The sequence below is a fragment of the Acanthochromis polyacanthus genome, chromosome 13 (assembly GCF_021347895.1).
Source record: "Acanthochromis polyacanthus isolate Apoly-LR-REF ecotype Palm Island chromosome 13, KAUST_Apoly_ChrSc, whole genome shotgun sequence".
NCBI classification, from domain to species: Eukaryota; Metazoa; Chordata; class Actinopteri; family Pomacentridae; genus Acanthochromis; species Acanthochromis polyacanthus.
The window spans coordinates 4,691,417-4,715,359 of NC_067125.1; the positions used below are offsets into that span (position 1 = coordinate 4,691,417).

A 23,943-nucleotide genomic window follows, 5' to 3' on the forward strand; every position below is an offset into this window, starting at 1 on the left:
CCACTAAAGTTTTTATCCACTTGTCAGTTTTGTTAAAGTTCAAACTAATTAGTCAAAGTGAGCTAAATAAATAGAAATGATGCGTTAAAGTGATGATTGGAGGTGAAATAGAATCAGATAAAAGGTGTTAAGATGCGTTGAGAAAGACTCTTTCCCAGACAGTGAAGCAACAAGAGACAAAATGTGGAGTTTAGTTTGATTTAAAAGCTTGTGTGAAGAGTTTGCTGTTGCTTACGGCCATACCAGCTGGATTGTTTTATTGTGACATTTATTGTGTTTGCTTTTGTCCACATCGTCTAGAAACATGTTTGGAGGAGAGAAGATGAAGCCTTGAAGCCCAACAACACCAAAGCTACCGTCCAGCATGGAGGTGGCAGCATCATGCTGTGGGGCTGTGCTGCTGCCGCTGGAACTGCTGCTTTACACAAAGTAAGTAGAAGAAGTCCTGATCAGAGAGTCAACATTTAAAGTTACTGTTTAACCACAACAACCTGAATGAGAGGAGCTGCCAGAATCTATGAAACAACATCAGCTTCCTGGAGGAGGAGCTTCATGACGTCATCATGGAGAACTTACAGGAGCTCTCAGGCTGCACAGAGACAACAAAACAACATTCAGAATAAATAAGAGGAGAAAAGCCTCATATCAGAGAGAGGATTCAACATGAATGTTTCTTTAGAAAGGACTGAACTGATGAAGGATCCATCAACAGCATCACGGTTAAAGATGGAAAATGAAAGAACTACCAATAAGAAAGTGTAGAGACCGGATGCTTTTCATCAACCTGTCAGAGAACAACAAGATAGAAAAGAGTCAGAAAGAGGAATGAAAAGATTCAGTGTGAAATGAGCAGACTGTGATCAAAGCTCTGCCTCCATCTGGTGGTGACTTTCTGCAGATGTTTCACCCTCCTGTTGTCTTCATTCACCAAAAATATTGTTCCTTGTCTGAAAAAAAATGCAAAACTCAGCAGAAAAATCCCCAAATTTATAAAAAATTGCAAAATCTTCAGGAAAAAAATTCCAAAAATTCCTTCAATGTTTTGTTTTTTAAAGAAAATCACCAAATGTGGCAGAAATAAAAATTTATAAAAGTAAATATTTTCAAAAAATGAATAAAAATCTTCCAAAAAATCCTTGAAAACATCTAAAGTGATTCCATATATATCAGTAAAAGTTCTGGTATTTTCTTTAAGAACATTCAGAAAAATTGTGTTGATTATTTTTCCAAATGTTCTTAAAGAAACATTTTTTTAGCATTTCTTTTTTTGCACCAGAAAATGTTCAAAATTTCCCCAAAATGTTGAAAATGTGGAAGTTTTCTCTGTGAAAATGTATTTTTTTCCCACATTTTCAAACTTTAAAACGCAGGACGACACGAGGGTTAAAGTTGTTTCAGGATCATGAACATCTTTGATTCATAAATTCGTCTCCTGCTGATGTGATTCAGTTTCATGAGGATTAATCTTCTTCTAAGAAGCGACACAACTGACTGCACACACTCAACACATCAGTTAAAGTCCAATAAAGCAGCGCCGGTCAGATTACAAAACCATCAGAGGATTTATTGAACAACAGGAGAAAATATTCTGCAGAAAAAAGTCAGATTATTCTAAAAACAGGAGTTTACATCTTGAATAAATTGTTACTAAAGAAAAGAAGTAAATCCTTGAAGGCTCAAGTCTGTAAAAAATGATTTCCAGGTGAAAAGAAACCAACAAAACTTTACATCGTTCATTTCAGACACAAGCAGAGACAGTTGGATTAACCCTCCTGTTGTCTTCATTTAACGGCACCAAAAATATTGTTTCCTCGTCTGAAAAAAATCCAAAAATTCAGCAAAAAAAATTCCTTAAATTTCAGAAAATTTGCAAAACCTTCAGGAAGAAAATTACAATAATTCCTTAAAAGTTTTATTTTTAAAAATCCGCCAAATTCGATGAAAAACTCTTGTAAATATTTTCAAAAAATGAGAAAAAATCTTACAAAAAACCCTAAAAATATCTAAAGTGATTACAGATATATCAGTAAAATTTCTAATATTTTCTTTAAGAACATTCACATGAGAAACATTTTTAACATTTCTCTTTTTTTCCACCAAAAAATGTTCAAAGATTTCCCAAAAATGTAGAAAATGTGGAGATCAGAAAACATTTTAAAAACTAAAATAACCGAACAATAAATGAAGAAATCTCACAAAGAAAAAACACGACTGATGAGGATAAAAGAAAAAGTCAAACAAAGTCTTTGATCCAGATGTTGAGTCCAGATGCTGCTGACCAGGATCAGAATCTACATTTAGATAATCAGCCTCACTTTGTACACATTGAAACATTTCCACCTTTAAACTGATGATGTGATCCAGTCTCAGAGTTTAGTGGATCTTTTTCTTCTTCTTCTCGTCTCATTTAAACACACGCTGAATTCAAAGTACAGAAAATGTCATTTCTGCACGTTTTAACAGCTTTGAACAGTTTTGTTGATGAAAATCATTTTGGTTGTTGAACAGATTTCAGTGATAAAAACTATGAAGTGACATCAGATGTGTTTTAAAGACAGAATGAAGAATGTGAAGATCTAGAATGAAGGTTTGACTGTAAAGTGTGATGAAGAGTGAAATAAAGCTGGAGTTATTTTAGGGTTTTAAGATGAGAGTTTGGACCATTAAAGAACTTTCCTGATCATCAGAGAAATCTCAGAGGGACAGATTTTAATATCAGTAGTTTTGGCAAATCCAGACTTTCCAATACTGAAATATGGGAAGAGTTTCTCAGTGAAAGTGTCTCTGTGAGTGTAGATCTGAGTCATGTCTTCAGAGTCGTAGAAGGAAACCTCCCCCCTGTCATAGTCCAGCTGGACTCTGATCCTCTGGAGATTCTTCTTCACTCTGACATTCTGACCAACAACATCAATGTATTTTCCACCTTGATATGCTAAACGCCAGATTCCATATTCTGGTGAAGCCTTTCTCTTTCCCTTCCTGTCAACTGACTCTTTAGCCAAACCTATGAACCACTCAGGATGATCTCCCACCTCCACCTCCCAGCTGTGTTTCCCTGAACTGAAGCCCTCAGAGCCCAGAACTATTACATACATAGTGTTTCTCTCTGGATTATCAGGAAGTTTCTGCTTTGTGTCTCCATATCTCACACTGGTCAGATCATCAGACAGATAGAGACAGCGGTTTGCTGTGTTTGGGTCCAGAATGACAGGACTGAAGTGGACCTTCTCCTTCATCTTCTCCCAGACTCTGAAGGACAGGTTGCCCAGATGTTTGGCCACATCTGTCAGAGCTCCTGAGAGCAGCTGTGGGTCTGACAGTGAGCTCTGGGCTCTGGCTCTGGTCTGAGCGTCTTTATAACCTCTGAGGAACGACATGTTGTGTTTCTGCAGCTCTTCTTCTACAGCAGAGATGCTGTCTGACAGAGAGGAGATCTGCTCCTGGATCCTCTCCATCTCTCTGCTGATGGTCTTCCTCTTCTGCTCCTCTTCCTCCCTCAGAGCTGCCAGTCTGGACTCCTCTTCCTCCTTCAGGAACTGCTGGAGTTTGTTGAACTCTGCTCTGATCTGCCTCTCTGTGGACAACAGCTGATTCTTGTTGTGTTCTCTCATTTCTCCGTACGTTTCCTCCACTCGTTTGTATTTGTCCTTCTTGTCCTGCAGAGACTTTAAGTCAGATTTCAGCTTTTTCTTCAGGTCACTGACTGCTTGTTCTATAGGAACCACTGTGTGACTCTGGTGGAGAGAAAACTCACAGACAGGACAAATAGCTCTGCCTTCATCTTTACAGAACAATCGAGCTTCTTCTGGATGTTTACTACACTCCACCTCCACTTTCTGCTCCACTTTTTCTGCTTCAGATGATCCAGTTTTCTGTCTCCCAGCAAAGGAAACGGCCAGTTCCTTCAGTGTAAAGTTCACTTCTGGATCTTTAGAGGATTTTCTTTTACAGATGGGACAGTTTTTGTTTTTAGCTTGTTCCCAGAATTCCTGCAGGCAGCTTGAACAGAAACTGTGGTTGCAGCTCAGAGACACAGGATCTCTGAAAGTCTCTGAACATACGTGGCAAATCAGGAAACTTTCAACAACAGCAGTTTTCTCAGCCATTTCCACTGATTTCCAGATTTCTTTTCAACGACAAGACTCACCAAAACTCAGTCCCTTTGACTTCCAGTCCTCCAGTCAGTGTTCTTCAGGACAGATCCCACAGTTTCAGGTAACGACGTCTCCGCTCTGATCAGAAACGTAAACTTTAAGTTCTCTTTCCTGGTCTTGTGGGTGGACTTGATTTCAGTAAAACTGCAGTTAATCGTGTCTCCTTTAGATGCTGGTGTTTGAATGAATTCTCCGTCAGCAGTCAGACTCAAACTCCGGTGTTGTAGAACTGCAGTTTAGTCTTTCTAGTTCATGTTTTCAGCTCAGATATTCCGTAATGGTGTTTCACCTCCATTCAACAATGACAAAGTCAACTTTGGATTTCATTTCTCTTCCTTGTCAGTAAATGATCAACAGCTGATGTCTCATTTTCTCACCAGCAGATGGAGCCGTTTCATTTATCAACTAATTAGAAATATTCTGACTGTTAAAGTAAACACACCACCTCATGGTTTCCTACTGTTAGACTGTCAATGAAGTCACTGCATTTTATTGTCTCATAGTTTGTGATTTTAATTGTGCAGTTTGCTTAGCTTCTGAGATCAGACGAGATCGGGCGTATTCAGGCTGGTATGGCCGTAAGCAACAGCAAACTGTTCACACAAACTTTTAAATCAAACTAAACTCCACATTTTGTCTCTTGTTGCTTCACTGTCTGGGAAAGAGTCTTTCTCAATGCATCTTAACACCTTTTATCTGATTCTATTTCACCTCCAATCATCACTTTAACGCATCATTTCTATTTATTTTGCTCACTTTGACTAATTAGTTTGAACTTTAACAAAGCTGACAAGTGGATAAAAACTTTTTTTTTTTTTTTTTTGTCCTGTCCGGCAACAGAGCAGGCAGAATGAGGATCTGGCTGCTGCATTGTGCCATACAAGTTTGCTTTTCCAAGGGGAGTTCCTAAGTATAAGACTCCCCTTGATACTGTACAGTAATTTATTTAGATTGAATACTTGTTGATTAGATAAATGTACATAAATTTGCCGGACCTGACAGGGGAAAGGCAGGAAGAGAGAAACGAGAAAAGGAGAAAAAAAACAACAACAAGAGAGGATAGTGAAGAGAAAAGGAAAAGTGCAAGAATACAATTATCTTTCAATTGAAACCGACACAACAGATAACAAGCTGGTACACCTTAACAAAGACACACCGGAACGCATCCTACGGGTTTTGTTACGAAACACAGCTAGTAATTATTCAAATCATCTATGTGAAACACACAAACTGAGGAAACATGTCTTTTGATATTTTGGCACCAGGACAAACTTAACACCCCCCAAGACAACATGGTTGCTATGTTCACATGCAGAGTACGGTGCAATTGTGACTGTGATCATGCAACTATGACCTCTGACCTCCGTGAAGGCCAGAAGCGGCCCGAGAGCCCACAAAACCCAGGCAAGCCGGCAGCAATCCCAGAGCAGACATCTGAGCCACCAAACCACGAGGACGACCACGGACCGGCCCGGAAGGGGGCAGAGGGAGAACCCGGCCAGGACCCCCAGCACCCAGCAGGGCCGGGCCCCAGGCGACCAGGATCGGCGGCCGCCAACCCCGCCAGGGGCCGGAGGCCCAGGGCGGACCCAGCACAGGACCCCGAGCCCCAGGCGCCAAGGACGCAACCCCCGCCCCCCCAGGCAGAGGGTCAACATCGCCAGGGGAACCAGCCACCCCAGACGGCCACCCGGCATGGGCCGGCGCCCCCGCCGCCGCCCGGACCCAGGGCCCCGCACCCCGCCCACCCCAGAACACCCCGCCCACCCGGCCCAGGGCCGGCAGCCACCGGCCCAGGCCCCCACGGCAACCCAACCCCACCGCCGCCAGAGAGCCCCAACCGCCGCCCCCACCCCGACCCCAGACCGGACCAAGCACAAAGCCGCCCCCCCAGCGCGGGAGCCCAGACCCCCACTCCAAGACAGCACCAAGCACCCAGTCCCCAGGCCCCCCCGCACCGACATCCGACCGCCAAGGTGGCGAGGCCCCAATTCACCCCTTACATTAGGTGATGGAGCTGATCACAGGGGACCAGAGGGAACGAAAATCAGCTAACTGATCCCTTGAACCTGCAGACATTGTCTCGAAGCTGATGTAGTCTAATAAGAGATTCCTAAACTGCTTATTGTTCAGATTGTTTTTGGCTTTCCAATTTATAAGGATAGTTTTCTTTGCGATGCATAAGCTGGTGAGAAGTGGATAAAAACTTAAGTGGATTGTTTTATTGTGACATTTACTGTGTTTGATTTTGTCCATGATGTGATTGATTGATGGTATAAACACACATGTATGACATATTAATATGATGTTATTTTGGTGTGTTGACAGATGAAGTGAGATCTGAATAAAGTGAGTGTGAAATGAAGGAGAATCCAAAGTAAAGAGGACAGTTTTCCTCCATAAATAGTGTGTTTGTTGCTGTGTTTGTTGCTGACGGCCATACCAGCCTGAAAACGCCTGATCTTGTCTGATCTCGGAAGCTAAGCAGGGTCAGGTTTGTAAGCTTTTTGTCTCTTACTGTTTAAATTGCAATTATAATGTTTTTCATCAAACATTCCTTGTCCAAGAATAAATTACATCATGGCGATTATAATGTGTAAAGTTATTACATCAAGTTGTTTTATTGCTGAAATCGTATTTTTTGAGTGTTGCAGTTCTTCAGTCTGGCCGCCAGAGGTCAGTGAAGTCCTGTCTAACGTGTCGTCATGAATGTATTATCATTAGTATTATTATTATTGTCAACAACAATAAGAATTATAATCTACTTATGTGAGTGTCTGTATCAACGAGAAAAAGACAATCTAATTCTAAAAAGCAAAGAAAAATAAACAAAACACCAAAATAAGCCACGAAATAATAACAACTTATAATAATGTAATGTTTTATTGATTTTAATTAAAAACACAAAGGAATAACAATAAGAACTAATCCCACCGAGCAATAAAGACAAAACACTAAAGCACATAATTATGTCCTTCACAGCTTTGTGTGAGTCCGTTTTTGTAAATTTTTTAGGGTAAAATGACAAACACGAAAGACATAATTATGTGCTTTGTCTTTAAGGCTTGGTGGGATTATTTCTTTATCTTTCTTTCTCATAATTTAACTTTTTACTTATTTTTACAAAAAGCTTGTTAATTGACTTGCTTTTTCAATTTTCATCGTTTTAAATATAATAAAACAAATCAACAGCGCTGTTTGAAATAGATGAAGTGTAATTACACACGGTGGCCACCAGGGGACACAGACACTGATTTACGTAGAACTTGCTTTCGTATTACGTCTACGTGAATGCGTATCTCCGTACAAACGGTTCGTTTAATTCAAGATATCGCGATACTTCAGCCCGTGTTTTTCCTCTGATTCAGAGTGGCTAAGAGCAGTTTGCTAACTTCACTTTTCTGGTTCTTCTCCGTCTATGGTTCTCTGAGCTGCTCGTCTGGTTCCGTTCAACCCGCAGAAGAAGCGCTCAGCTCGGCTCTGCTTCTCTCCGCCTCCAGCCGTCCAGCTCCGGTTCACGGAGAAGTTCTCCGGTTAAATTAGTAGCTCGGTAGCAGAAATAGGTCAGCGGCGGTTTGTTGACGGCTTGTTCGGTTGGTTTCCTCCCGCCGATTCGTCCAGCGGCCCCGCAGACTTCAACGATGGTTCTCCTGAAAAACCTCCAACCTCCCACCGAGGGGATCCGACACGAGCAGGCCGAGACCACGGCGGTGATGGACGGACAGAGGCTCGGCTGCGGCACGTTGTACGTGGCCGAAACGTAAGTGATGCACATGGCGGCGGGTGTTTGTCTGAATGCAGGTGCCGTTAAAGTTTTACCTGTTTACACCAGAACCAGTCCAGAATTTCTACCTGTTTACACCAGAACCAGTCCAGATATTCTACCTGTTTACGTCAGAACCAGTCCAGATGTTTTCCATGTTTACATCAGAACTAGTCCAGATGTTTTACCTGTTTACATCAGAACCAGTCCAGATGTTTTACCAGTTTAAACCAGAACCAGTCTAGATGTTTTACCAGTTTAAACCAGAACCAGTCTAGATTTTTTACCTGTTTACATCAGAACCAGTCCAGATGTTTTACCTGTTTACATCAGAACCAGTCCAGATGTTTTACCAGTTTAAACTAGAACCAGTCTAGATGTTTTACCTGTTTACGTCAGAACCAGTCCAGATGTTTTACCTGTTTACACCAGAACCAGTCCAGATGTTTTACCTGTTTACATCAGAACCGGTCCAAATGTTTTACCAGTTTAAACCAGAACCAGTCTAGATGTTTTACCTGTTTAAACCAGAACCAGTCTAGATGTTTTACCTGTTTACGTCAGAACCAGTCCAGATGTTTTACCTGTTTACACCAGAACCAGTCTAGATGTTTTACCTGTTTATGTCAGAACCGGTCCAGATGTTTTACCCATTTACATCAGAACCAGTCCAGATGTTTTACCTGTTTACATCAGAACCAGTCCAGATATTTTCCCTGTTTTATTTCCGTCATTAGAACCGGTCCAGATGTTTTTATTTGTTCTGTTTGCTACATTAGAACCAGTCCAGATGTTTTACCCATTTACACCAGAACCAGTCCAGATATTCTACCTGTTTACGTCAGAACCAGTCCAGATGTTTTCCATGTTTACATCAGAACTAGTCCAGATGTTTTACCTGTTTACATCAGAACCAGTCCAGATGTTTTACCAGTTTAAACCAGAACCAGTCCAGATGTTTTACCTGTTTACATCAGAACCAGTCCAGATATTTTGCCTGTTTTATTTCCGTCATTAGAACCGGTCCAGATGTTTTTATTTGTTCTGTTTGCTACATTAGAACCAGTCCAGATGTTTTATCTCTTTACATCAGAACCGGTCCAGATGTTTTACCAGTTTAAACCAGAACTGGTCCAGACGTTTTACCCGTTTACACCAGAACCAGTCCAGATATTTTGCCTGTTTTATTTCCGTCATCAGAACTGGTCCAGATGTTTTTATTTGTTCTGTTTGTTACATTAGAACCAGTCCAGATGTGTTTACTTCAACAGTTAATTGTCTTATCTCTGCAGTGATATCTGGTGGTATACTGAATAAACTTTAAGATTTGGGGAATTTTGCTGAGAATGTTTTAATCTTTTGTCATTTTGTAGCCAAATGAAGTCATTAGTTGAGAACGAAAACAATCCTTGGATACATGTAGAATTAAATTGATTTCAGTTTCTGTCTCCTGATCGCAGAACTTTGGATCTACAGTCATGAAATCTGTCATGTTTCTGTTCTGTATTTCACAGCTTCTTCACATAAAACTAGCATCTCTGAGCTGTTTGTTTTTGCCTTAATTTCAGGCGTCTGTTGTGGTTCGACGGTTCGGGTTTGGGTTTCTCTCTGGAATATCCCACCATCGGCCTCCACGCCATCTCCAGAGACGTCAGCACTTATCCTCAGGAACATCTGTACGTGATGGTCAACGGCAAACTCAGCGGTGAGGAGAAAATGAAACCAGTCGGTCAGTTAAAGTCTGACCAGCGTCTGTCTGGAGGACATTTGTTTGGTGCTGAAAAGTTTACTCCATAAAACTCATGTTCATTTAGTCTTTAGTGTCTTAAATGTGTGTAAAATCTCATCCAGAAATATGTAGTTTGTGGGTTTAATGATCACAAGATGAGTGAAAAAATGTGTTTATATGAGGGTTAATCCAAAGTCATCCTGCTGCTGGATCATCTCTCATTTTATTTTACTTTACTTTTATCATAAACTGTGAATATTTAAAATGGTATTTGTGGCATTTTTTTGCTTGATTTATCTTTTTTTTTTCAAAGATTATTTTTAAAATTGTCCTACTTTCAGCAGGTTTTTTGCACATTTAAATTAGAGGGTGTTTGGGCGACAACATGTCAGGAATGAATGAAGATACAAACCTGAAAGTTTCTCTCTTATTTCTCATCATGTCATTGATTCTGAATCTGTAATGCTGGAAAAATAGATAAAAAATAAGTGGATGAAGCTTGGATTTGATTATCCACTAATATTTACATTTTTGTGGTACGACTTCTCAGATCTGAACGTATCTGATCGACTGTTTCTTCTTAAAGTCTTCTACATGTTTAGTTTTGTGTTACTGTGTCCTGCAGCTGCACATGATTCAGAAATCTCACTAGCTGACGTCTATATTTTAGGTTTTTCTGTTAATTTGAGCTCAAAGAAGGGACTTTTCATGCACTGTCTTCATATTTCAGCTCACAGATAATCAGAGATTATTTGTCCAACTTTACAGATTCTGAATCAATGACATGATGAGAAGAAACACTGATGAGTTCAGCTTTTTATCTGAAATATTTCCTCAGCTGTTGTTCCTCAAACAGCCTCAGATTTCAGCGTGAGGAAGAGAATGTTCTGGATTTGAGCGGTTCGATGTAAAACCAGCTGATTTGTCGTCGCTGTGTTTTCATGTTTTTCTTTTTTACAGATGAGAACGAAGCAGAAATGGCAGAAAAAGCAGCAGATGATGAAGATGAAGACGGCAGCGATGATGGTGAAGATGATGACCAAGGAACGATCACAGAGATCCGGTTTGTTCCCAGCGACAAGGCCTCATGTGAGCACTGAGCAGCTGGGGGGTTTTCCTGCTGTATTTCTGCACTTTTTTCACACATTTTGGGTTTTTAATCAGTCCAGTTTTGACTCATCCGGTGTTGGTTTCCTGTGCTCCAGTGGAGTCCATGTTCTCGGCCATGTGTGAGTGTCAGGCTCTGCATCCAGACCCCGAGGACGACGACTCCGACAACGACTTCGAGGGAGAAGAATACGACGTGGAGGAAGCTGGTGAGGAACAACAAGAATATACAGATAATAAAAACACACGTTCAGAATGCAAACTGTCTCATTTCTGTTCTTCCTCTTCCTCCACCGCTCGTCTGGACGCTTTGGTTGCAGAAGCAGGTAAGACGTCCATCACCTCACATTCACAGAGACAAACGCCTTCTGTTGAACCTTTAGACTTTCTGGGACCCAGATCTGAGTTCTGGAAAATATTTTGGCTGAATGTAGAGACTTTCATCTGGTTTCAGAGCTGGGAATGTCTGGAGTTTTGCCCTCTAAGAAAACATCTTGCCTGAGAAGTAATTTTAAGGGTTCAATATCTGCAGAAATAAAACTCCAACAGCCGTGAAATGTAGAGAGAACACAGTAAGAATCATTTCAGACAGATTGAATGGATCCAGCAGAGAATAAATCTGTAATAATTGACCCCCAAAGATCAGACAAGTGCAACATTTTCAGGCAAAAGTGGGGTTGTGTCTCCATAAAGGTCCTGTAAGTGTTTATATCTATTGATGGATCCATGTTTCTACTAAAATCCAGTCTTTGTTCGACATCTCTCCAACTTTTGAGGCTCTGCTATCACTAGAATCTGATGTGTGGAAAGTTTGACCAGACAAGTTTTGCTTGGAATAAACATCCTAAATGATTCAGAATTGACCAAAATGTTTTGTGATGCTGCTGGAAAGCACTTTGGTCTTCTTTTATGTTGTTGTAAAGTGCTCTATGAATAAACTTTGATTGATTGAGAAATGTCTCCAAAATTACTCCAAATATGTTAAAAGAAGGATAAAGACTGTCCAAAAGAAGCAAAAACCTTTTTCAGAATGTAATAAAATTCATTCAAAATAACTCAAAACTTGTCTGAGATTATTCAGAATTTTCAAAGATGTCTTGAAACTTGTCAAAAATTGCTCAAAATCGTAGATAAAAACTGGAAATGTGTCCAAAATATCTTCAAATGTGTCTAAAATAAAGATTGTTCAGAATTACTCGTGTATATACACACGAATGAATGATTGCTGATCCTTAAAAATGGGAAAAGAAATGTCAAGTTGTGATGTTAGAGCCTCAAAAGTAGGTGAAATGTTGAGCACGGACTGTATTATAGTAGAAATATGGATCCATCCATAGATACACTCTGGCAGCCTTGTTAGGAAAATGTGCACCGTTTTTCCATTTTCAGGGGCCAATCATGTAAACTTTCTCCTCTACTGCAGCCAGTTTGAGTTCTGCTTCTGGAGCTATAAAACAGCTTCCCTAGTAAGGTGGAGGGTGAAAATACAAAAATGACCCAAACTGAGCTAAAATACTCCACAGAACCTGAGTTTGGGTTCAAATGAATCACCTCTGAACAACATGTAAGACGGTGGAGCAGCACTAACATCTAAAATACCACAGACTGACCCACAGAAACGTTGGTTTAAGATGAATCACACTTCAGTCTTTTACAGTCAGCACACCTAGGAAACCTACAGCATCTAAAAGCCTTCCTCTGTGTGTAGATCCACCTGTTAGACACTGGTTTAGTGCTCCTGAAGGCTCCATGTTAAACCTTAAACCGTCTGTTGCTGCAGAGCACGGCCACAGCGACATCCCCTCCTTCTACACCTGTGATGAGGGCCTGTCGGCGCTGACCCAGGAGGGCCAGGCCACGCTGGAGAGGCTGGAGGGGATGCTGGCCCAGTCCGTGGCCCAGCAGTACCACATGGCCGGAGTCAGAACCGAAGAGACCAAGGCCGACTTCGAAGGTTTGGACCCCGACCTCAGATTTAATTCAGACTGTTGGCAGTAAACGAAGACGTAGAGACAGAGGGAATAGAACCGTTACCTACAGAATGTTTTATCTACAGTAACTTTAGTGCATTTGTTGAAGCCATGCAGAGTTTTATCTTCAAACTATGAATATTTACAGAGTTACGGGCCCTTAAAGTTCATAAAGACGACTATAAACGAGGCTCTTATTACTAATTTTTGCTGCATTTTTCCATCACTTCAGAGCCTCATGACTTCATAAATACAGCAAATTGACACATGAAACCTGCGGGTTCTATTAGCTGCTTCTCAGATATTACTTTTGTTTGTTATTTATTATTAAGATTAAGAAATATGCTTAGACGGAAAAACTCCACATTTCTACACAGCATCAGTGAGCAGGAGGAGGTGGGGGTGGATGGAGGGCTCATAAAGGAGGCAAACCTTCAGAACTCCATTACAGCAGATGAACACATGAAATGTTCAGGTTCTGTTAACTATCTAGTAGATGGTACCTTCATTTATTATTTAATAAGTATGTTTAGGGGAAAACTCCACATTTCTAACCAACATTAGAGTGAGCAGGAGGAGGTGGGGGTGGATGGACGGCTCATAAAGGAGGCAAACCTTCAGAACTGCACAAGTCCAGCAGATAGAAACGTGACATTTTCTGAGCAGAACAACACATTTGATTTCTGTTAAAAACTGCAGCTAAACCACTTTTACATCACAGTCTGAACACTACGTCTGTTTTTATTCAGAGTGAACCTGATGAAGCTTTTATTCCTTTTTTTCATGGGTGGATGTCGACATTAGTCTGTTGTAGGAGGTCAAATCTGCTCTTAAAAATGGGGATTATTTTAGATTTGTGTTGTTGACAGATGGGATGGAGGTGGACGCAGCAGCGATGGAGGCCGGGCAGTTTGAGGACGCAGACGTGGAGCACTGGTGAGTTTAAAAGACACAAATCTGCACTTTATTTAGAATGACTTCATTCAAACGTCCACTGAGGACATGGTTGCTCTTTTACAAGCAGAGAAATGTGTTTTTAGGCCTCTTGTTGCTGCTTTTATTTTATTTTTATGTTGAGAAAACATTAGTTTCACTCATTACTGCCAGCAGGTTCACAAAACGTCACACTGTTAAAGTAGGTTTCATTATTTTACATCCAGAGAGTTCCTTTAACATTTGCTAAATTATTTACAGTTAAACACGGGAAGCTATTTAAAAAGAAAAACACCATTAATAGTAAAGAAACAGACACCAGATTATCACTAATTGTTCTATTAACTAACAGGTTTAATGTGTTTTGTCTAAATCCAGAATAAAAGCTCCTCTTTGTTTGGATTTTAATCTTTCACTAACATTTATTCCAGTTTTCACTTCTGTCTGTTCTTCAGTTGTTGGTTCTTCTGGTTTTATCTTTTCTACTTGCTGCCAGGAGAATCTGTAGCTTTTTATGGTTTATTTCTGTATTCCACGCTCTAAATGAGATGCAAATATCCACATTTTTTACTGGTTTCAGTCACTGCTGCTCTACCAGATTTCTGAGTTTTCATTTGGAGAAAGTCACAATTAGACATTTCTGAAGTTTATGAAGAGGCAAATAAACATAAACAACCATTGATGTGTTTCTTATTTATGATACTAGCGACAGAAAGCAGCAGCATAACATTCTAAAATTGACGATAAAACGGAATTAGTTGTTACTTTTTTTGCTGTTTTCTTTCTGCAGATGTTTTCCAGTGTTGCATCGTGGGATTGAAGAGAAGAAACGGCAGCACTTATGTATCCGCTTCCTGTTTAACCGCCTATAAGCTCCTCCCATTAAGCTCTTCGGTAGCTTCTCGTGTTGCCGCGGTAACGACGTCAGGAAGTGGCCGCTGCAGCTCGGATCGTCCCGTTAACCGTAAAACTAAAGTTTCTGTTTCTGTTTTGTACCTAAAGACCAATTTAATATCGCCGGAGAGTCCACGTCTTTGTATGAAAATGTCAATAAATGATTAGTTTTTGTATCAGCTTCTTGGTTTTTGCTTCAGTTATTAGAACTCACTGCTCCGTTCTGAACTGTGAAAGAAAAATATGTTAAATATTAGAATATTGTAGTGTTCAAATACAACAGCGGAAGTGGCCAGCGTCTAAAACAAATAGATTTTAGTGGATTTAAATGCAGGAGAGCAATGATTTTATGGTCAGAGTGTAAAAAAAAACAACAACAACTAAATACAGTTTTGGGCTCTTTAAAAAAAAAAAAAATCAGCTAGTGTGTAAAATACATTTTTTTTTGTTGTATTTATTTTTTATTCTGTCATTTAATAAAACGGGTAAAATCTGTAAAATAACAGTTTTAATTCTTTCAACTTATTTAAATAATTTCCTCCAAATAATGGAAAATGTCTGTAAATGTATAAATTTTTCTGATTTAAAATCAAACTCGTTCTGTGTTCCAACAACGTAAATTTTTTTTAAAAAAATTGTGAAAACACATTTTTTTCACATTTGATAGTTTTGGCCTTTTAAAGTTTTTGGGTTTTTTTTCTGTGCTTTGGACAGTTACCTGTAATTTAACAAAACAAGAAAAATCTGTAAAATAACAGTAAATTATTTACCATTTTTCAGTCCTAGTAGGTAATTATGGAGTCACAGGAGTGCCACATCAAAATATAAATAAATGTGGAAATATAAAGAGAAATAAGTAAATAAAAGGAAAAAACAGAAAAGGTAAAAGCAAAGACAAAATTTTCCTTTTTATTTATTTGTCTTTATATTTCCTTATTTATTTATATTTTGATGTGGCACTCCTGTGACTCCATAGATAATTTTTCTTTCCGGTAATGCCAAATAAATGTAAAAATAATTACACTTTTTGCTGATTTAGAAACAGTAAAATGTGGACTTTATTTGCAGTTTTGGCCTTTTTTTAAAATACATGTAAATTCCTATTTGTTGCTTCTCGTCATGACGAAAAGTCCAAACTAATCAGGTTTCTGTTGCTGCTTTACAAGGCCACGATTTAAACACTAAAATACACCAACTAATCAATAAATCAATCTCCAAATGGACCCAAACATAACTGATTTTACACTTTAATGTGTGTTACAGAGAATTCAAAGGCACCAATTAATCTGTGCAAAAACTAACAGACGTGTTGAGTTGTTTTTTAGACTGTGCTCTGCTCTGGAATGTCATCAACTATAAACAGGAATAATATTCACAGTTCAAACAAAGTTCATCAGTGTAATAGAACCAAACATCACATTCTTAACTTTCCAGTGAACTAATTATTAGTGTAGTAACTCAAAATAAAGTGCTAACCGGCTACTTCTGTTGTAATTCTGCAGGCATGAAGAGAAAATATAACCTCTGAAAGTTTACATTTGTCTTAGAGGTGCTTCTGATGTGAGATCGTCCTGGAAGATTATGATCCAAAGTCAAAAACCATCCTTCAGGTTAAAGTCTCGTCTATAAAAGTGCATATCAGCGTTCTGTTTCCTCAGCAGAAGCTGAACGGTTCTATCAGGAACTGTGCTCAGGTTGGAACGATGCCTTGTCGTGTTCAGGTCGACTTCTTGGCGTCCAGCGGTAGATCCAGAGAAGAAGACTTCCTCCACAGCGAAGGGACGAGTTTATCAAACAGCAGCACCGAACTCATCATTCCTGGACAGAGAAGAAGAAAATGAAAGGACGGGTTGAAAGAGATTTACACATTTGTAGGATTTCAGTAGAATTAGGTTGTCCTCCAGGGTTCCTCTGGACTGTACTGCATTCATTTACCCTCATCATGATGCTGCCTCCACTGTGCTTCACAGTGGTGGTGGTGTGTTGTGATGATGTCCAGTCTGATGGTCATAAAGCTCCATCCTGGTCTCCTCAGACTAAAGAACCTTCTTCCAGGTGTCTTCAGAGTCTCCACATGTCTTCTGGTGAACTCTAGTTCAGATTTAATTTGAGCTTTTTCCATTAGAGTCTTTCTCTTTGTCTCCATAAAGCTTTGACTGTGAAGAACAGACAACAGTTGTTGGATGAACAGTCTCTAACATCTCAGCTGCTGAAGCTGGAACTCCTTCAGAGCAGTCATAGGAGTCTTGGTGGCCTCCCTCACTAGTGTCTCTTTCTTCACGGTCTCTCAGTTCTTGAGGACGTCCTGCTGTAGTCAGATTTATTCATGTTCCATCTTCCTTCTATTTCTTAGTGATGGATTTAACTGGACTCCAAGAGATCTTCAGGAACTTGGAAATGTTCTTGTATCGTCCTGACTTATGCTTTTCAACAACCTTTTCTCAGAGTTTCTTGGAGTTCTTTGGTCTTCATGGTGTCGTTCTATCCAGGAGGACTGATCCACCAGATCCAGGAGTCTCTATGCTACATCTGACCTCAGATCATCTCTATTTCACTAATTGTGGGACTTTTGGGACCAACTGTCTGCTCCATGTGTTGAATCAGGTGAGTTAGATACTTGAGCAAATACTTTTTTTTTTAAACATTTACATCATTAATTGAGATAACTTTGTAGAAATCTGTGCCATAAAAAAGCCATTTTTAATAAATTCTTGTCAAAAAAACTCAAATAAACTGGCCATGAGTCAATGCTGAAGAGCAATAAACTAAAAGCCAATTATGACATTTTTAAAATAACAATAGAACTCTAATTTCTGAAGTTACAAATGATATTTTAAATCCTCATTCCAGCTGCCGATGAAGGGAAATGCATGAGTGTGCACTTGTGTGAAACAAATGAGTCATGAGAATTGAATCTAAGCAGCTTATCAGATTTGTGTCGACACTTTTAACACGACTGGCTGAGCGACGGCCAGAACCAGCGACATGAACTAAAAATGTAACACTGCTGGTCCTCAAACTGCACTCATGTCTCATTTTATACACAGAAATGTACTTTAACTGAGAACAAGAGTCAGATTTTAGTGTTTCATGTGAAAGAACATACACAGGAAACTAGAAAAAAGACAGTTGCGTATGTATTCTTTTACCGGTTCAGTATTTTCTGAATTACAGAGTAGCAAATTGAAGTTTGAACTTGGAAATGAATTATGATTAGACACCAAATACTGTACGTCATCACAAACACACCATCATCACTGTGACGCATGGTGGTGGCAGCATCATGATGTGAAGCATGGTGGTGGCAGCATCATGATGTGAAGCATGGTGGTGGCAGCATCATGATGTTCCTCAGCAGCAGGTCCTGAAGGCTTGTAAAGGTAGAGGGTAAATGAATGCAGCAAAGTCTAGGGAAATCCTGGAGGACAATCTGATGCAGTCTGAAGAGAACTGAGACTTGGAGAAGATCAGTTTTGGTTTTCTTGTTCTCACCCAGCAGTGGTCCCAGCCAGTACACTAAGCAGTAGTCCAGGAAGGAGTGTCCGCTGCAGGGGAACTGAGTGGAGAAGGCCAAGGCCGGGTTAAACACGGCTCCAGTCACACCTCCACCTGGACAACAAACAACAAACACTTCAATTACCCTTCATTAGTTTACAGCAGAACACAACAAAGTAGTGAAGAGTTTTAGAGCAGCATGAAGGTCCTACACAGTACTACTATAGTACTAGTAAAAGGTCCTACACAGTAGTACTAGTAAAAGGTCCTACACAGTAGTACTAGTAATACTAACTAGTACCAGTCAGTGACTGTTTACCTGCATAAACCACTGTAGTGATGGTCGCCGCTACCGCGTGCACGCGGTATTTCTCCTCCACCGACCGCGTGTGCGTGATGATGGTTTGAACCGCGAAGGCGCACGCGAGCTCCACTGCGGCGGCCTGCGGTAAGGGCACGTGAATGGGGCTGATGCACCGGAAACCCAGCAGCTTGTGCCGCGCGTGCAGCCCGGACAGCCCGACGCTCCAGAGCACCGGAACCGCGGCTCGCGCAGCGGCGGCAGCGATAAACTGACACGCGATCCTCCGCAGTGCGCATCCGCCGGTGAGCTGCGCGCGGTACGCGTGCTCGAGCGCACCGGAGGGGTTACCGAAGGCGCCTCGGAAGGTGAGCCCGTGCACGACGGCCGCCACGTACGTCAAGGTGAGCGCGAGACGAGGCTCGATCCCGCCGACCTCAGACAGCAGCTTGAGCTCGTGCGTGCAGCAGCACAGCTGGAAGGTGGACACGAGCTCCATCGCGTACACCGACAGACCGGTGTGCGCGAGGGCCCGGAACAGCAACCTGCGGGTCGCATCGCTCAGAGCAACGATACCGGCGAGCACCAACAGAGACACCGCCACGTCCGAGCTCATGTCTGCGGGCTGTCCGCGCTCTCTACCGAGGATTGACGCTGCCTTTGGCCGCTGAGTGCTCCGGTTCTGGAGGATGGAGGATGGAGGTCTGCGGTGCTGCTGCTGCTCCGCCCGGGAACAAATGAGCTTCAGTCCCGGTAGCTCTCATGGAGCGGAAGTGACTGCAGTGGCGCCTGCAGAAGTTTTTCATAGAGGGGACCACTTTAAATCTTGGGGTGGCACACCAAAACTAAAAAGCCATAACTTCAGGAATTTTATTTTACTAGTACCATTATTACTATCTCTTTATAAACCTGTAGTATGTAGGCTAGCAGAAAACTATCAGAGAGACTTGAGGAAGCGCCTATTAATAAACTTGTCTTATTATGTTATATTTAATGTTACTAATGATCTAATGTGCACAGACTAATAACAGTACAGTTAACATTTTGAGTTAATCTCCTCACTTCCTTCCTCCTCTGTCTCCTCATCACTATGCCTCTGCTGCTCTCTCTCTCTTCCTGTGATAATTTTCTTCTTGAAATAAGAAGAGATGTCTGACTTTATCTTCGTGGTCTGCAAACTGAAACGAGAAAAGCACTCAGAGAGCGCAGTACTCCACCAAGGCTGCTCAGTTGACGTATTATTCACAACGGATGAAATCTTTAATAAAAAATGAACTGCATGTAAATTACACTTATGAAGGTCTGTTGATCAGTTCATCACTTTTGGCAAGCCTTATTTTGCTAGTGTTAAAATAACTGTTCCCTCCATGCTTTTATTTTGACGATGTATTTTTAATGTTGCAGGCTTTTATTTTGTAACCATTCCAGCGGCACAGGAAGTGTTGTCTAAGAAGAGGTTTCTTGGCATGACGAAGACGCGGCCGAAAAGTCTGAAAATTCACATAAAGATGACAGAAAACGGTTGCACGCTGTTGCTGTCTATTAAAGGATGTGTTTAAACTTATAAGCACCTAGCGGGGACAAGGTGTTACGGGGAAGTCATTTGGGAATCAAAACTAAGCTCTGCAAGAACTTTATGACAATCATTTTCAGAATTTCATCTGATTTCAGACATGATTTTTTTCACCACAAAAACAAAAAATGATTCAGTGTCTCCAGTTTAAACACAAAGACATTTCACAGATTTTACAGAACTTAGATTTGGGCCCAAATATCAAATAAGTAAACTGAACAAAATCTGAACTGATCCAAATACCAAATGGACATCAGTGTAAAGAAAAATTGTAAATAATCACTATAATATTGCATTAGTGTTTTTTTTTTTTTAACAAAAGAGATGATTAGAGATGTTCTGTTACTTCTACAGTTAAAGAGTTTGTCCAGGTTGTGTTTTTGGATGGATATCAAGGTCAAAATGCTGATGTTTCAAGCCAAAATAAAATAAAATATAAACCAGTTTTCTGATATCCTCTGCTCTAAGCGCTCTCTTGTGCCTGACCTGAAATCTTAGAACTGTGTCCTCTCACCTGTATAAATATGTACACTGACAGTCATTAAAAACTTTGAGACCATATTTTTCAACATAATTTTTATTTTGAGGCCTGAAACTTGATTTTCTTCATATGAATCATTTCTTTAGCTTTTGGCATACAGAAACAAAAATCTAAAGTTTCAAGAATGATTTCAAAATAAAGAATTTCACAAAAGAAAACAGCACCTGCCAAACACAAAGTCACAACAGTCGATATACCGAGTATGGCCTCCATTTGCTTGGATGCAGGCAGCAATCCGTCGGCGCATGCTTTGGACCAGGCTTCTGATTGTGGGTTGGGAACAGCCCATACGCCTGGATACATCACTGTAGCTCAAAGCGGCCTCCACCATACCCAGTGCCCGGAGACGTTGTTCATGTGATAGACGCGGCATGATGCTGTTCACTGGACTAACAATGGTGGCCTTTTTTGGGCCTTTATATAGGCCTTCAAAACCCATTCTCAAATTGTGCAGATACTCACTGAGTACTGCTTGGTGTGTATTTGGTTCACTTTTGCAAAGTGACCAACCCATGTGCAATGAATCATGACAAAATGACAACTCATCATTATCTCAACTACCAGGACACTAGATCATCAGTAAATCCACAATGAATAATTACAACCCCCCTACAAGTAGAATTCTGTGTACATTTCTACCTCAAAGTTTCTATTGACTGTCAGGATATAAAGAGCAGCAGTAATAGAGCCATTAAATGCAGTATTATCTGTAATTAAACAAAACAGGTGACAGATCATTAAAATAACAGTTAAAATTATTGATTTTAATACAGTAAACAGTGTCATTTACATTCAAATTGTGAACGAATAAATGATGATTTGTAAAATACAGATATTTCACGTGATTTTCACCTTTTTTAGCCCTTTGATTGAGGAACATCATGACGTGAAGCATGGTGGTGGTAGCATCATGACGTGAAGCATGGTAGTGGTAGCATCATGATGTGAAGCACGGTGGAGGCAGCATCATGATGTGAAGCACGGTGGTGGCATCATCATGATGTTGAAGCACGGTGGTGGCAGTATCATGACGTGAAGCATGGTGGTAGCAGCATCATGACGTGAAGCACGGTGGTGGCATCATCATGATGTTGAAGCACGGTGGTGGCAGCATCATGACGTGAAGCATGGTGGTGGCAGCATCATGATGTTCCTCAGCAGCAGGTCCTGGAAGGCTTGTAAAGGTAGAGGGTAAATGAATGCAGCAAAATCTAGAGAAATCCTGGAGGACAACCTGATGCTGTCTGAAGAGAACTGAGACTTGGAGAAGATCAGTTTTCCATCCAGACCATGAATCGAAGCGAACAGTCAAAGATACTCAGAAATGATTTAAAGACAACAAGGAGGAAATTCTGGAGGCTGAGAGTCCAGACCTCAATCCAACTGTGGATTTGTAGCAGAACTTGAAGAACATGCTCCCAAAGTCTATATTTATTAGTAAATAAGGTTGGGAGATGTTCATTTGTGCAAAACTGTAGAACATATGACATTAAGAACATACTTTGGATTCTGGGTTTGCACTGATGGTCTGAAAACCTCCACATCACCAGACGATGGCGCTGTTGCTCCACTTTAGTTGATTCTGCTGCTGCCTCCAGAAAGTTGTTCTCTGAGAAGGAAGTTTAAATGTTAAGAGTGTGTCATTGTCCTTGTTTCAGCTGGTGATAAAAAGGTGAGAACTTTAATGCAAAACAGATTTTTACTCCCAGAAATTACAAGTGACATTTATAGTATTTAAGTTAGACAATATACCTTCTAAAACCACAACATTTATTGAGACAATTCTTCAATCATTTCTGGACGGAGTTTAGCTTCTGTTGATGGTCTTAAAGACAAAATGAACTTGAACTATTTCAGGCAACACTAATATTTGTTATGGTGTATGTATCTGACATGAATCTGGTTTTTGGACTGTTCTTTACACCTACATTTGATTTTAGAAGCATTTTTCAGATCTGGATTAGGTTTTATCAGCATTCTTGAGACTTGAATTTGTTTTTTCTGAGTGGTTTTAAGACCCCAATCTGGTTTCTGTGGCATTCTTGGGACTTGAATCTGTTTTTCAGAGTGCTGTTGCAATGTGGCTGGTGTTTTAGAGGTGTTCATGAAACTTGAATTCTTTTTTAGAAACATTCCTGGGACTTTAGTCAGTTTTTAGAATGTTGTTGAGACCTAAATCTGGTTTTAAGAAGCATTCTTGAGGCCTGAATCTGGTCTTAGGAGCATTTTTATGACTTAGGTGAGATTTTAGTAGCATTCCTGACACCTCAATCTGGGTTTAGGAACTTTCTTAAGACCTGAAACTGATTTCAGGAGCATTCTTTGGAAATCTGGTTTTAGGAGTGTTCTTGAGGCCTGAGCCTGGTTAAAAGAGGGTTTTTGGACTTAATTTGGTTGTAAGAATGTTTTTCAGAACTGAGTCTGGCTTTTGGAACCTTTTTAAGACTTGAAACTGGTTTTAGGGGCCTTCTTTGGAGTATATTCTGATTTTAGGAGTGCTCTTTGGATTATAATTTGGTTTTAGGAGTGTTCTTCAGACTTGAATATGGCTTTAGTAACTTTCTTAAGACCTGAAACTGGTTTTAGGGATATTCTTAGGACTTTAATCTGGTTTTAGGAGGGTTCTTCAGACCTGAATCTGGTTTCAGGAACATTCTTCAGGCCCGAATATGGCTTTAGGAACTTTCTAAAGATCTAAAACTGGTTTTAGGTGCCTTCTTTGGCCTATAATCTGGTTTTAGGATGTTCTCGAGACCTGACTGGTGTTCTAGAACCTTCTTGAGGCCTGGCATATATTTTAGCAGTGTTCTTGAGACCCACTTTAATTTGTACCTTCCTACACCAGTTCAGGCAAAAATGCACATTCTCTAGATATGGTGTTCCTCCCATCATAAAATCTGCTCCTGTGGGGATCTGGAGCTTGATCTTCAGCTCTAAATCTTACTGACATTGTCCACATGAGGATTACTGGGTGGGGTCACTTCTTTTATTTATTATCTTTCCCGTCATTACATGTGCTGAGATGCATTTCCAGTTTATACTCAAAGGCAGATCTGCTGCAGAACACCAGATTCAAACATCACAGAGGAGTGTCCTCTGAAACACTAAAGATACTAAATAAAACTGGCTTTATTCCATCTTTATTCATCCATGAATGCGTCCATAATTTGACGATTTCTTTGATTTTTTAGCTCGTTAAAGGATCTGAAATCCTGCATTCCCAGCCGCCAGTGAAGGCACCACCAGGCTCCTGCCATAGATCCAGACACGTAGATGACGCAGCAGGACGCTCACGTGCGTCTCTGCAGCCGCCATCTTGGTCCGGGGTTCTAAAGGTTCCAGCATGGATGAATAATTATAGTTCTGTGAGTTTTGAGCTTAAATTAAAAAAAAAAAATCAGACTTCTGTTCTGTTTTAGGGAGTTCAAGAGGAAGACATACAAAAAAGAAACTACAAGCAGCTTTATAACTGGATGTTACTGT

The 23,943-nt window shown here is 40.5% G+C and overlaps 3 protein-coding genes across 5 annotated transcripts; 1 reads left to right on the top strand and 2 right to left on the bottom strand.

The window, feature by feature from the left end:
* Nucleotides 1-2,090: 2,090 nt before the first annotated feature.
* LOC110965514 (nuclear factor 7, brain-like) lies at nt 2,091-4,794 on the bottom strand. Its single transcript, XM_051957575.1, has one exon. It carries the CDS (start codon nt 4,104-4,106, stop codon nt 2,664-2,666), a length of 1,443 nt encoding a protein of 480 aa, XP_051813535.1. The 5' UTR covers nt 4,107-4,794; the 3' UTR covers nt 2,091-2,663.
* Nucleotides 4,795-7,485: 2,691 nt separating this feature from the next.
* Nucleotides 7,486-14,729, top strand: clns1a (chloride channel, nucleotide-sensitive, 1A). Of its 3 annotated transcripts, XM_022214601.2 has the most exons (8): nt 7,487-7,914; nt 9,486-9,622; nt 10,607-10,735; nt 10,852-10,962; nt 11,074-11,079; nt 12,534-12,707; nt 13,593-13,659; nt 14,447-14,729. In XM_022214601.2, coding segments are annotated over exons 1-8 (744 nt in total). In that variant the 5' UTR covers nt 7,487-7,795; the 3' UTR covers nt 14,448-14,729. The 3 variants fall into 3 exon arrangements, with proteins under 3 accessions (XP_051813541.1, XP_022070293.2, XP_051813542.1); XM_051957581.1 differs by lacking the exon at nt 14,447-14,729 and having other exon boundaries at nt 7,486-7,914; nt 13,593-13,663; XM_051957582.1 differs by lacking the exon at nt 11,074-11,079.
* A 1,052-nt stretch (nt 14,730-15,781) lies between these two features.
* aqp11 (aquaporin 11) lies at nt 15,782-19,114 on the bottom strand. Its single transcript, XM_022214602.2, has 3 exons — nt 18,365-19,114; nt 18,043-18,159; nt 15,782-16,368 (listed from the first exon to the last, which is right to left on the bottom strand). Exons 1-3 carry the CDS (start codon nt 18,960-18,962, stop codon nt 16,268-16,270), a joined length of 816 nt encoding a protein of 271 aa, XP_022070294.1. The 5' UTR covers nt 18,963-19,114; the 3' UTR covers nt 15,782-16,267.
* Nucleotides 19,115-23,943: the final 4,829 nt, after the last annotated feature.

Bases quoted from the DNA above. Each gene is read 5' to 3' on its own strand.
- LOC110965514 (XM_051957575.1), bottom strand. From the start codon at position 4,106: ATGGCTGAGAAAACTGCTGTTGTTGAAAGTTTCCTGATTTGCCACGTA.
- clns1a (XM_051957581.1), top strand. From the start codon at position 7,796: ATGGTTCTCCTGAAAAACCTCCAACCTCCCACCGAGGGGATCCGACAC. The intron at 7,915-9,485 runs GTAAGTGATGCA...CCTTAATTTCAG, and splicing joins ACGTTGTACGTGGCCGAAAC to GCGTCTGTTGTGGTTCGACG. The intron at 9,623-10,606 runs GTGAGGAGAAAA...TCTTTTTTACAG, and splicing joins GGTCAACGGCAAACTCAGCG to ATGAGAACGAAGCAGAAATG.
- aqp11 (XM_022214602.2), bottom strand. From the start codon at position 18,962: ATGAGCTCGGACGTGGCGGTGTCTCTGTTGGTGCTCGCCGGTATCGTT. The intron at 18,160-18,364 runs GTAAACAGTCAC...TTTGTTGTCCAG, and splicing joins CACTACAGTGGTTTATGCAG to GTGGAGGTGTGACTGGAGCC. The intron at 16,369-18,042 runs GTGAGAACAAGA...TTCTCTGTCCAG, and splicing joins CTGGCTGGGACCACTGCTGG to GAATGATGAGTTCGGTGCTG.